The sequence below is a fragment of the Sciurus vulgaris genome (assembly GCF_902686455.1).
Source record: "Sciurus vulgaris genome assembly, chromosome: 10".
Classification (NCBI taxonomy): domain Eukaryota; kingdom Metazoa; phylum Chordata; class Mammalia; order Rodentia; family Sciuridae; genus Sciurus; species Sciurus vulgaris.
Genome location: NC_136470.1, coordinates 47,065,781 through 47,079,544, shown reverse-complemented (window position 1 = coordinate 47,079,544; position 13,764 = coordinate 47,065,781). Strand labels below are relative to the sequence as shown.

General features: G+C 34.6%; 1 protein-coding gene across 1 annotated transcript; it reads right to left on the bottom strand.

The window, feature by feature from the left end:
• Nucleotides 1–2,551: 2,551 nt before the first annotated feature.
• On the bottom strand, nucleotides 2,552–3,481 carry LOC306637765 (olfactory receptor 5H8-like; the record flags this gene model as incomplete). Its single annotated transcript, XM_079100556.1, has 1 exon — nucleotides 2,552–3,481. The coding sequence occupies one exon, from the start codon at nucleotides 3,479–3,481 to the stop codon at nucleotides 2,552–2,554; it is 930 nt and encodes a 309-aa protein (XP_078956682.1).
• Between the last annotated feature and the right edge of the window lie 10,283 nt (nucleotides 3,482–13,764).

Sequence of the window (13,764 nt, the reverse complement as noted above, 5' to 3'; positions counted from 1 at the left end):
AAGAATCTGTGATTGCCCAGCTTACAACTATTAAGAGATACATGGGTATTCAGTGAAATGCCACTACTGAAAGTGGTCTAGCTTATAAATTTATTGATATTCAGTAAGTTCTCACTTTGTCTAAAGACATAAGATGTTTGGTCTATGTTAATGAAATGGCTCTTGCACAATACACAAAATGAAAGAAAACTATTCATGTGCCTTAAGATTTTTATGCAAATCTGCAGATGGATGTGTTGGGTAGGTGGGTAGATGAATGGATGAACAGAGAGATAGAGATACATAGCTATGTGCTTACATTCTATCATTTCTATGCTATGAAAAACCTTCACAAACAGAAACAATCACTGCACATTTAGTGACCTTACTTCTAGAAAAATAAAGGGAGATATGATATCATTGTTATCTCTTGCTCTTAAGTCTCAGAAGCTACCGTCTCAAAAGAGGTAAACTTCATTTGATTGCAGCAGATAAATATCTCCTATGAAATAATGTTTGAAATGTTGGAGTATGCAACTTGACAAGGGATTTTTTTTAAGGAATCTGAGCTTCCTCCACTTAAGCTTACTGAAATGGCGACACGCGTCTACTGGTTGTTGTCACAGTCAATAATGGCTCTCAGGAAAAGTTTGAAAAACACCAAATTCCCCATCATTTTAAACACTTTATTGAATTCAGTTATGGACTTGCACCAAACAGGGAAGCAAATCCAAAAGGGAGGGTGGAGACCTTTAGAATATTTGCATAGTACTATATAAATAAGGAATATATATGTACTAACTCTATTTGGACTGGTCTCTAAATATGTTGAATTTTTTATAGATCATTTTTAAACTGTGATCTTCTAAGTGTGCCCTCAAACCAATGGCATTAACATCCCTGAATTGGAAACTAGTGAGGAAGCCACCTAATCTGTAGTTTCATAAGCTCTACAGGTGATTCAGATGTCCAATAAATTGAGAACCACAGTTTTAAAAGAAACCTCAAAATGCCTATGCCAGAAAGGTTTTGACATATGATTACTATAAATACCTTTGCTAATCCTCAATCTAAAAGTTGAGAGATAATGTACTAGTGTTTTCAGATACTCTCTTGTTTTTTCTTAAATGCTAATGATGCTGCTTTGAGCGCAGGAAAAATTTTGTCAGCAATCTCGTGAAGAAAGGTAGCATTAAAAATGTATGTAGGGCTGGAAATGTATCTCAGTGGTAAAGCACTTGCCTAGCATGCATGAGGCACTGGGTTTGATTTTCAGCACCACATACAAATAAACAAAATAAAGGAATCATGTCCATCTACAACTAAAAAAAATTTTAAAGTATGTATATGCATATAAGGATAGCAGAACTGTGAATTAATTTAAATTTTCACAATGAGAAATAAATTCATAATAAAATTTCTACTATGTTATTATTATTACTAGTATGTTACTAGTGGTTACAATTCAACATGAGCAGTGTTCCAGACAACTGCTTGAACTTCTTATGCAATATCATTCTTTACAACTAAATATCCATTAAATAATGTATTTGGATTTTATAGTTACCTTTAAAAAATATCAATATATAATGTCCAGAATGTGGTCTTGGCAAAGAATATATTTTATCTGTTTCTCAATATCTCATAGAATAACAAAAATGATGGGTATGAAAATATATAGGAATAAATTTATAACAGAAGTAAGAATGGGATCACATAACTGTTGTTGCAATTTGGTAAGTTTCAAGAAAGTTTAAAATGTTGGGTTTGTTCTGAAGAATAAACCAGAGTAGAGAATTCATAGATCATGAATGTATAAGAGAATGCTCAGAGGAAGTCAGACTTACTGAGAGGCCCCCAAATGCCTCTTCTATACTCACTCAAACAAAAGTGAAACTTGGTGGGTTGGATACCCTGCTTATGTACTCATAGCTTGATGTGTACCTTCTTATTCAAGCAAAGTTCAGTTACGAAAATAGCCCTTTAAAATGTAGAAGTAGAAACCACGTGTTCTACTACTAATATAATCTTTGGGTCTTAAGAATGGGAAAAAAAAACAGTAAAACGTTATATAATTGACAGGAAACCCCAATACAAGGGGAAAATTACTCAGTGGCAAAAAATTAAAATTAAAAAAAATCTCAAACATTTGCAATAATTGAATTCATGAGACTTGCCTGTGTTTAACTAAAAACAAGCCTGCTAACCACTCTGGAGGAACTATGATATGAGTCTCCAGCTTATAACCTGTATTGGTATCAAAGATATACTCAAGTCCTTATCAGAGGGTCCACATGAATGTAGCACTTAATCTATTTGTGAATCTGCATTAAAGGATGTGCAGGTCTTAAAAATATTTTTATTTGTTTTCCTCTTTAATTATCATAGAATGCCTTGAACACAACTAAACTTCCTTATATGATGTTGACTGATATACAAATATTTAAAAGAGTTTGCCAGGTACTAATGACTAAGCTGTTAAAAAAATTCAGCATGCACCAAAAAAATCCAAACATAACTTTCATGAATTTGTCATTGTTTTGGAAACAAGAAAATTCACTCTATGAAAAAACTAAATATTTCTTTTCAACATTTTCATTAATGAATCTAGGACTTGCTTGTTTCTCAGGCTATAGATAATGGGATTTAACACAGGAATTATAACCATGTAAAATAGAGAGAATATCATATCTTGATCATTTGCTTGTGAAGATGCAGGATGCACATACATGAAGAGAAGGGGGACATAATATAAAGTCACTGTAAAGAGATGGGCTCCACAGGTGGAGAAGGCTTTTCGTAAGCCCTTTTCAGACTTCTTTTTAAGAATTGTATAGAGAACAAATGTATATGAGACAAAAATAGTAATAATGCTGAATACCTGAATTGAACCAGAGAAAATAAAAATTAAAAGGTAGTTAATAGAAGGATCAGTACAGGAAATCTTTAACAATGCTACAATGTCACAGTAAAAGTGATGTATTATGTTGGCATTACAGAAGGTTAATCTGAATAAAAAACATTCATGAATTAAAGCATGAAGAAAGCCACCTGCAAATGACAAAACTATTAGCCAGATGCATAATCTATTGGTCATAATCACTGGATAATGTAAAGGGTGGCATATGGCTACATAGCGATCATAAGCCATTGCTGCCAGGAGAAAACATTCTGTGGTCACACTGACTCCAAAGGAAAAAAATTGAATCTTGCATTCAGTGAGAGATATCATCTTGCTCATGATTAACAAATTCACCAGCATGTTCGGTGTCACTGTTGATGTTATCCAAGCATCCAGAAAAGCTAAATTTCCAAGGAAAATGTACATGGGGATATGAAGGTGAGGATCCCTCCAGATGAGGACAATCAGGCCAAGGTTGCCCATCATAGTGATGAGGTAGATCACCAAGAACACTAAGAAGAAGGGGAGTCTCCACTGTGCTTGCTGTATAAGTCCTGTGAGAATAAATTCTGTCAGCAAGGTTGCATTTTCCATTTCCATGTCCTACCTGAAATGAAATGAAGTGAATGTAAAAAGAACAGATCTTAACTGTTAATGACATGAAAATATTAGATAAAATTGAAACAAAACATACACTTGGAAGTGTGTCCTTTACGTTTCTTTATTATATTATGACTTATAGAAATTGGAGGAATGGTAAAATTCAATGGTCTCAATTCATAAAACATTCAGAAATAAATAGGTTTAGGAAAGAGGAAAGACATTCTAAGCATGTGCTGAATTTATGTGGACACTATTGAGTGTGCTAGAAAAATCCTGAGTCTGATATATGGTGCAAGATCAACAGAAAAGAGCTTTTCAAGTCCAGGACTATGAAATGACTTTGTAGCCTGTGAAAGACCTTAAACTTAGTTTATCAGGCAAAAATTATATACTGGAAACTTTTAAGACAAATTACAGCATGTAAATTGGCACTTAAATAGTCTTTCTGAATGAAAATAGGCTACAGTGAGAAGAAACTGAAGTCTGAGTTGTTAATAATGAAGTTATTTCTAACACTGAAGGATTCCAAGACAGATTGCTTATCAGAATTGTCTGGGCGACTTTACCACCAAAATACAGACAGTAAGAAATTACTGTAGCAAGAGACTTAATAGTTCAAGAAAGAGATTTGGAATGTATATTTTTAATGGCTATTGAGATGCTTCACATGCATGAAAAGTGTTTCTCTGTTGTGAAAAGACTTTAAATAAGAGTGATGAAGCAAAATGTACATTAATTCAAAACATTAAGATTGTTGAGTCAATGGGAATCCATGAATCTTAAATGAGAGGTAGGTAGTCAGTGAAAGAGTGTAGGCACAAAGTGACTTAAAATGAGATTGAGAACTTGTATTCTTTGGCAATAAGTGCAGGAATGTCCTCTGAAAATCCAGGTGGCATGCAATTAGTACTATTACAACTCCATCTTTAAAGAACTATATAGAAGTCACTGGGAGTAATTTAAGGTATAGCTATGGATGTGCTACACATTTAAGCATGTCAAATGTAAAAGGGAAATGGAAAAGAAATTTGAGAAAGTTATATTACACAAGTTATAAAGTGCACATTTGTCATTCATTAGAAAACCCACAGTTGACCCCTTTTTCTACCACATAAATTTTGTTGATGGAGAGACTCTTAACCCTCCACAGCTAGAAACTCACATTTCTAACCCTATTGCAGTAGAATGAGGGTACTTAATTAAGGTTTGGACAGTTAAAGTAGCACACCAGACATTTGGAATTTGGAGAGTGGGAGATGAAGAGAGATCAAAGAGAACTTTGAAAGCACAGGCAAGGTATATGAAGACTCCAGAAAAATGTGTCCCAAACTCAAGAATGAAATTGATAATGTGAGATGTGACATCCAAATGATCAGTAGCAGCAATAGCAGGCTGCATTGAGATAGTATAGGGGAATGATTTTGGCTAGTGACTGACTGCTCTACTTCATTCTATTTCTGACCAATTTACAGGTGATTCCTCCAATCTCACCAGCCTTTCTCTGTTAAAACCAACATTCATTCAATAAAAAAATCCCTTTATGTTGTACCCAAGAGTCCTGGCCCAAACAAAAAAGAAACGGGAGAGAGATCAGAAGGAAGATATTGAGCAGAGTGATGAAAGAAGCAGCAGAAAAACTGGAAAGCTGAGTGAGATAATGTGGACATAAAGAGAGGGAAGATGCTCAGGCAGCAAAGTGAAGTACAGTGAAGTACAAACACCAAAACCAATAATCTACAAGGATAGTGAGTGAACAGAAATCACTGACTATGAAAATAAGAGACTTGTGGTGGCTTTAATGAAAGCCCTTTCCATCTGGGTATAAATTAAGGTCAGAGAATAAGTAGGGAGTGGGAAGCACATCAAGTGACGTGGAGAAGAGTTAGCATTTGTCTACTGCTGTAGATAAATGAGAAATAAATTTCCCTAAAGAATTTTAGAAAAAAATATTCCAGTCAAGAGAAAAGAGGAAAATGGAGAAAGCAAAAGGGGAGCAGAAGAAGTGGAATGAAAAAATTGAGTTTAGAAAAGGGAAAAAAAGGAAAAGATAGGAAGAAAATGAAAGGGACATAAATGGGGAAGTGTAGGAAAGACAAGCCAAAGAAGACAGGAAGAATAAGAAAGGCTGGAAAAGACTGAACAAGACTCAGAGGCTTGATGGTAAACAAAGGTCTTAACTGGGCAGTTCATCAAGAGGTGTGAATTCTTCACCATCCATCAGAATCCAAAATTTAGTTTCCTGTGGAATTTGTGTATGAATGAGAGATATGATTTAAAATTTTATATACAAAATTTCTGTAGTTCTATTACTTACACACACACACACACACACACACACACACACACACATGCACACACATATTTAGATCATAAACATGATCTAGAATGCTTTCCATATTTAGAAATGGTTTGTCTTCATTATTCTAGTGATTAGAACTGACTCACATGAGAATTTATGTTCAGTTGATCAAAGAAAGGCAAACATGGCTCTCCAGCCTTAGAGATTTGCTGACAGGTTGGGTTATCTCACAGACATGAACTGGGAACTGAAACTGCTAGGTGGAAAAATTCTCCTCCCATACTCTGTGAAGCCTATAAGATATCACTGTGGCCAGCTTGCCTCTGACCTGGACCTTTCAAAGGATTTACAAAATTTTCAGTTACTTAATCTGTGTAATTTTCCAAAGAGCTGGGCTCAGGCTTGCTTATCTCTAAGGAATGCTGCAGTTACATGTTCCCTTTTCCATTTAAATTTTACAAAAATATCTGTCCCTTTGTCTCAAGTGGAAAACTGGTTTGGTTTTGGAATTGATCCTGTATTTCCCAGTTTGAAAATCTACTATGCCTCAACAGAAACATCTCTACCTGTCTTTTACAGTGTGTAATTTACTTGACTGAAATTTCATCTCCATTGAATTTCTTTTAGCACATAGTGTTGAGTCAAACATTTAAACTGAAACTATCTGCATAAAAAAATCACACCAATAATTTCACTGGTTATATGTGTTTTAATTGGGGGTGGAGTTCATTCCATAAATCTCAAATCAAAAACTAATTTTGAATTTTGAAATTTTGTTTGTGTGTGAATACTTTTTAAGGCATAAATGCTGGAGAGAGAAGTAGAGGGATATTTTAAGCATGTCTCCTGATTTTATATATGCATATAAAATATATCATTATATATCTGAGTGTCTATATGCATATTCAATAAAATTATGTTTAGAAGTGAGTAAAAGAAGAGAAGCTAATATTTGACACCTTGAAGGTTTTGAGCTCTATATGTATTTAATGAAACAATTAATCTCATCAGAACCACAAAGTGATATCTTTAAGAAAGCAATATCTTTAAGAAACAATTGAATTTTCAAACCCAGTTTTAAATTATTGCTTTGGTTCACCAAAATGTATCTCATAATTCATTATAGTTTGGTTAACAACATAATAAAAGATCTTCAAAAGAAACAAATCAATTTTCCAACTAGCTCTTTTTCTTATCCAGACTTTAGTCATGAAAATAATATACAGAAAATTCATGAATAGTTTTCCATTTCTATCAGTTTTTCTTGACATCTTGTAAACCCAGTAGTAAATTGTTATAAATTAATAAAATTTTAAACTTTTATATAGACAATAATGAATATTATAGAAATCATTTCTCTCACCTTTCCTTTGAAATAAATTGTGGAGATCCTTAAATGCTTTTAGGATTTATAATACAGAAAAAATACAATTATAGTACAGAAGAACAAAAATATAGAAAGAAATTCTGGGCACATCAATTAATTTTATAATTTTATTTTCCAAACTGAGGAATGTTGTGTATATAAATTTGCTTTCAGAAAAAAGTGTCAACCAATTGTACATTATATGATTTTGACAAAAGAGAAAGGAGGAGGGACTAAATTCCCCAAGAAAGCCAGAGAATTCCCTTTAGGACCCAGTGAAATTATTCTACAGAGTATTGTATATTTGGACGCTCTACAGAGTAGTTCAAATTGTTCCACAAGGTATTACAAACTTTGAGGTCAAGAACATTATAGATGGTTCCAGATTTAACAACTGATATCATTATTTATGCCACCACTTTGCACCACAGGTGGCAATTCTGACATATTGAGGTATATTTTAGTTTGGATATAAAGTATAGTGTTCTCAATTCTTTGATTGTATGGCTTTGTCTGTGCTTCCTTTAGTCTACTTTTTCATCACTGTAACCAAAAGACCTGACAAGAACTATTAGAGAATGCAAAGTTTATTTGGGGGCTCACATTTTCAGAGGTCTCAGTCCATGGATGGTCAACTCCATAGCTCTGGGCCAGAGGTGAGGCAGAACATCATGGCAGAAGTGTATGGCAGAGGAAAGCAGCTCAGGACATGGTGCCAGGAAGAAGAGAAAGGGTTCTACTCAGCAAGGACAAAATATATACCCCAAATGCACACCCAACTCCAACTACATTCTACCTGCCTACAGTTACCACCCAGTTAATCCCTGTCATGGGACTAATGCATTGATTATGTTAAAAATCTCATAACTCAATCATTTCATCTCTAAGTCTCTGCTTTGTCTCACACATGAGTTTCAGTGGACACCTAATATTTAAATCATAACAATGCTCAGGTAAGATTACAGAGGGTTTAGAAGGCTAGGTCAGGGTTTTTGTTTAATCTAACTTAGAAGAAAATTTCTGATGAATTTTTAACATGATATTCACATTCCTAGATGTTCCCTTTGGGTATTAATAGTAGTCTTTAATAAACATTCATTATGTAAAAAAAAATTACTTGTTTTAGTATTCAGATCGGAATAGTACTATATAAATATGCAGTAAAAATTTGAAATTTGTTGTTATTGTTTTGACATTGCTTCCACTGTCAAAAAATAGGGAAAAAGGAAAGACCATATAATTTGGAAGACTCATTAATCAACTAACTGACTTAGAATATTGCTATTGAAAAAAAATGTGGGGAAAAACAGGGTATATGAAAGCATAGTCACTATGAATACTTTGAAAAATGAACTAAACTACATGATATGCAGACATAGCTATTAACTTATAATTTGACTTAACTTGACTCCCCTTTAAAAACTATTTAATTATGTCTTAACAAAACAGTTTCCTATTTTTGACTACAAAAATTCTACACTACTAATTCTAGTACAAATAATCTTTTCAATTGTATTTATTTTTAATAGGTAAATTATGATCTGTGCTTGAGGCTTTAATTTACATTTACCAAATGACTAATGATGTCCAGCATATTTTTGTGTCCTTATTTGAGATGCATATATATCTTTAGTGAGTTGTTTTTTCAAGTTTTTGTCCATTTATAATTGGGTTATTAAATTTATTTTTATATATTTTGAGAGTTCATCATGGATCCTATATATACACAAGTCCTTTATCAAATATTTAATTTGCAAATATCTGGAAACTTGATTGCCTTTTCCTTGTACAACATATTACACTAGACCATTATACCAAAGCATTTTGATTAACCCAGCAAGTATTCCTCCGGGTAGATGGAAAAATTTCATTGAAAGCACTGTCAGCTTTACTATATATTCTTCCTAGACCATTTTAAAAAGAACTATTTCATGGAAGGGGTATATTTGAGGTGGACTTTTGGAAAAAAAAAATACCTTTTTCAATTATAAATGAATTAGTGTTGTTATAGTAGTTTCTGGAAAGAGCTGTATGAACAAAAGCATATGATGAAGAGAGTAGTGTGTATCCAGAAGACATTTGGTAACAAATTTTGGCTATTATAGAGCTTCCCTTAGAATTCCCTTAGGAATTTTGAATTATATGAAATGCCTTTTCTGAATCTATTGTGATGGAAATTTTTGTTCTTCATTCTGTAGATGTGATATATGACACTTGTCATGCATGTGTTGAGCCATCCTGACATCTCTGGGATGAATCCAACTTGTTAATGTGGAGTGATGTTATTATGTGCTCTTTCACTTAGTTTACTCTATTTTGTTAAGGATTATTGTGTCTGTGTTTGTAAAGTGTATTGGTCTGCATGTTCTTTTTGGTTTATCTGTTTTGGGTATCAGTTTATTCTGGTCTCAAGAGGATGAGTTTGCAAGAATTCTTTCTCTTCCATATAGAGGCCAACTAAGGAGATTGGTATTAGAATGTCGTGAAATGTTTGAGGTACTCAGAGGAAAAGTCATTACATAGGGGCATTTCTTTTGATGGGATCTTTAGTGACTTATTCAATCTTATTATTTGTTATTATTCTGTTCAGGTTTTCCATTTCTTCATGATTCAATCTTCTTCATAATGTGTATTATTTCAGGAATTTGTCCATTTCTTCAAGGTTTTCAAATTTGTTGTCATATGGTAATTCATAAAAGTCTCAGATGGTTCTTGGTATGTCTGTGGTTTCAGTTTTATGTCTCCCTTTTCATCACTGATTTGAGTGCTGTTTCTATTTTTCTTAGTTCATCAAGTGTTTTACAATTTTATTTATCTTTTCAAAGAGCCACCTCTTTGTTTCATTGATCCTATGCATTTTTTGCTAGTTTTGATTTTTAAAATTTCTTTCTGATGTGATCCTTATTGTTTCTTATCTTCTGTTAATTTTGGTTTTGGTTCATTCTTTCTTCTAGTTCCTTGAGATACAGCAAGGGGGTGTATATTTGAAATTTTCTGTTTTATTTTTTTTTTCCTGTTTCTTCATTTGATGTAGGCTTTGATTTTTATAAACTTTTCTCTTAGTTATAATTTTTGTATCTCCTGAGATTTATATATTCTCTCTCTCTCTTTAAAGACATTTTAAAATTTTGTCCTTGAGTTCTTCTTGGATCCATTGGTTGTTCAAAAGGAAGTTATTTACAACAGGTTCAGGGCAGGAGGGTGCACATCTTTAATCTCAGCCATTCAGGAGGCTAAGGGAGGAGAATAACAAGTTCAACACCAGCCTCAGCAACTTAGAGAGAACCTGTCTCAAAATAAAAACTTATAAAAAAGGACTGGGGATTCTTCTCAGTAGTAAATTGTCCCTGGTTTCAATCTCTCCCCCACCCCTCAAAAATTAAATTAATTTCCATGTGTTTTATAATTTCCAAATTTTCTCTTGTTATTAATTCTAGTTTCATTGTGTTTTGTTTGGAAAGATTTGATAATATTCTAAATAGTTTGCATATGAGTGAGATATTTTGTGGCCTATCATAGGTTCTATCTTGGATAACACTCTATGTGCTGATGAGAAGAATGTGTATTTACCAGTTCTTGAATGGAATATACTATAGCTAACTGTAAGGAAATTTGGTCCTAAATAACTCTGTTGCTTCTTGTAGATTTTCTGTGTAGATAATCTATCCATTGCTAAAAGTCGGTGTTAAACTATACAGCTGTTATTGTTTTAGAGTCTATTTCTCACTTCTGATCTATCAATATTTGATATTTGGTGTTGGGTGCACATATATTTAGAATTGATATTTTCTCTTCCTGAATTGGCTCCTTTATTTTTGCATAATGACCTTCCTTTTGTTTTGTTTTTCCTTTCACTGCTTTTGAATCAAAGTCTATTTTTCTGATAGATAGTACTCTTATTTTCCTCTGGAGTTCACTTGCATAGAATATATTACACCATCTCTTCACCTTTCATCCTCATGTATCTGTATAATTTAAGTAGATTACTTGAAAGCACTATATAAAGGATATCTTTTTTAATCCACTCGGTCTCTATATTTCTTTTAATTGAAGAATTTAATTACATACCTGACCCTGGATATGTGTATCCTTATCTAAGTTTGTGTGGTTTCCTGTTATGATTTTTTAAAAATAAACTTTCTATAGATTTGGCTTTCTCTAGTCTCTCCTGACCCAAATCTTTCATATCCTCTGTGTTAGTCATCTTTTCATCAATGTGACAAAACATTTAGGATAAACTACTGAAGGGGGAATATTTATCTCATGGCTTCAGAGCTTTTAGTCTGTTGTTTCTTGTTTCACAATTGTTGTCTGCAATGCCAGAGGGTCTCCCACTGTGTTGGACAAACCCTGTAAGCAACACTGGAAGGTCACCTTGTGTTGGACAAACCTTGTCAGCAACACCAGCAAAGCATGGGAACAAAGGCTCGGTCTTTGCACAAAGATCTGAGGAGAAGAGCTTTATTCAGGAGAGATGGAGTACTTGTCACAAAGAAAGCTGCTTCGATCTGTACTGCATATAACGCTGTCTTTTATATGCTTGCAGTTAAGCTACACATACATCTTAAAGGTCAAGTCTTGCATAAGCAGTTACTAGCCAGTCTAGCCTATTTGGCAGAGTGTAGATGGGTAACAGAAAATAAAAAATGACCATATGAACACAGAAGGTGACAGTTTCTCAGATCACAAAAGAAAAGTCTTAGAGTCCATAGAAGAACATCCTGTTCACAGAGCACAGGAAAGGGGTATGGGGCCCTAGTCCCCGACGATCCTGTTTGGCTCCTCCATCTTTGGACAGAATGCCATGTAGGCCTCCTTCTAGGGGGCAGTCCCCACAGTTGTCTAGCCCTATCACTTTGGGACTGTGGTGGCATGGTACATTGTGCAGAGGAGTGCACGGTGGAGCAAAGTTACTCACCTCACAGAGGTTAGGAGGCAAAATGAGAGAAAGCGGGAAGGCAGACTGCGGTCTCACTATCATTATCAGGGACCTGCTTTCCAGTGACATAAATCTCTCCTTCTACGCTTCACTTCATAAAGGTTCAAGCTCCTCCCAACACTGCCATCAGTTGGGTCCTAAACCTTTAACACACATGTCTTTGAGGAACATTCAGAATTCAAGCCATAACATTCTCTGTGTATTTCCAAATAGTCTTTTTTTTTTTTATTGTAAACAAATGGGATACATGTTGTTTCTCTGTTTGTACATGGCGTAAAGGCATACCATTTGTGTAATCATAAATTTACATAGGGTAATGTTGTTTGATTCATTCTGTTATTTTTTCCCTTCCCCCCTCCCCTCACACCCCTCTTTACCCTCTATACAGTACTTCCTTCCTCCATACTTGCCCCCCTCCCTAACCCTAACACTAACACTTCCCTCCCCCCATTACGGGTCATCCTCCACTTATTAGCGATATCATTCCTCCTTTGGCTTTTTGAGATTGGCTTATCTCACTTAGCATGATATTCTCCAATTTCATCCATTTGCCTGCAAATGCCATAATTTTATCATTCTTTATGGCTGAGTAATATTCCATTGTATATATACACCACAGTTTCTTTATCCACTCCTCAATTGAAGGGCATCTAGGTTGGTTCCGCAGTCTGGCTATTGTGAACTGAGCAGCTATGAACATTGATGTGGCTGTATCTCTGTAGTATGCTGATTTTAAGTCCTTTGGGTATAGGCCAAGGAGAGGGATAGCTGGGTCAAATGGAGGGTCCATTCCAAGTTTTCTGAGGAATCTCCACACTGCTTTCCAGAGTGGCTGCACTAATTTGCAGCCCCACCAGCAATGTATGAGTGTACCTTTCTCCCCACATCCTCGCCAACACCTGTTGTTGCTCGTATTCTTGATAATCGCCATTCTAATTGGGGTGAGATGGAATCTTAGGGTGGTTTTGATTTGCATTTCTCTTATTACTAGAGATGTTGAACATTTTTCCATATGTTTGTTGATTGCTTGTAGATCTTCTTCTGTGAAGTGTCTATTCATTTCCTTAGCCCATTTGTCGACTGGATTATTTGAATTCTTGGAGTAGACTTTTTTTGAGTTTTTTATAGATTCTGGAGATTAGTGCTCTATCTGAAGTATGATTGGAAAAGATATTCTCCCACTCTGTAGGCTCTTTCTTCACATTGCTGATAGTTTCCTTTGCTGAGAGAAAGCTTTTTAGTTTTAATCTATCCCAGTGGTTGATTCTAGCTTTTATTTCTTGTGCTATGGGAGTCCTGTTAAGGAAGTCTGATCCTAGACCAACAAGGTGAAGATTTGGACCTACTTTTTCTTCTATAATCTGCAGGGTCTCTGGTCTGATTCTGAGGTCCTTAATCCATTTTGAGTTTAGTTTCGTGCATGGTGAGAGATATGGGTTTAGTTTCATTCTGTTGCATATGGATTTCCAATTCTCCCAGCACCATTTGTTGAAGAAGCTATCTTTTCTCCATTGCATATTTTTGGCACCTTTGTCTAGTATGAGAAAATTGTATTTATTTGGGTTTGTGTCCGTGTCCTCTATTCTGTACCATTGATCTACCTTTCTATTTTGGTACCAATACCATGCCGTTTTTGTTACTATTGCTTTGTAGTAGAGTTGAAGATCTGGTATTGC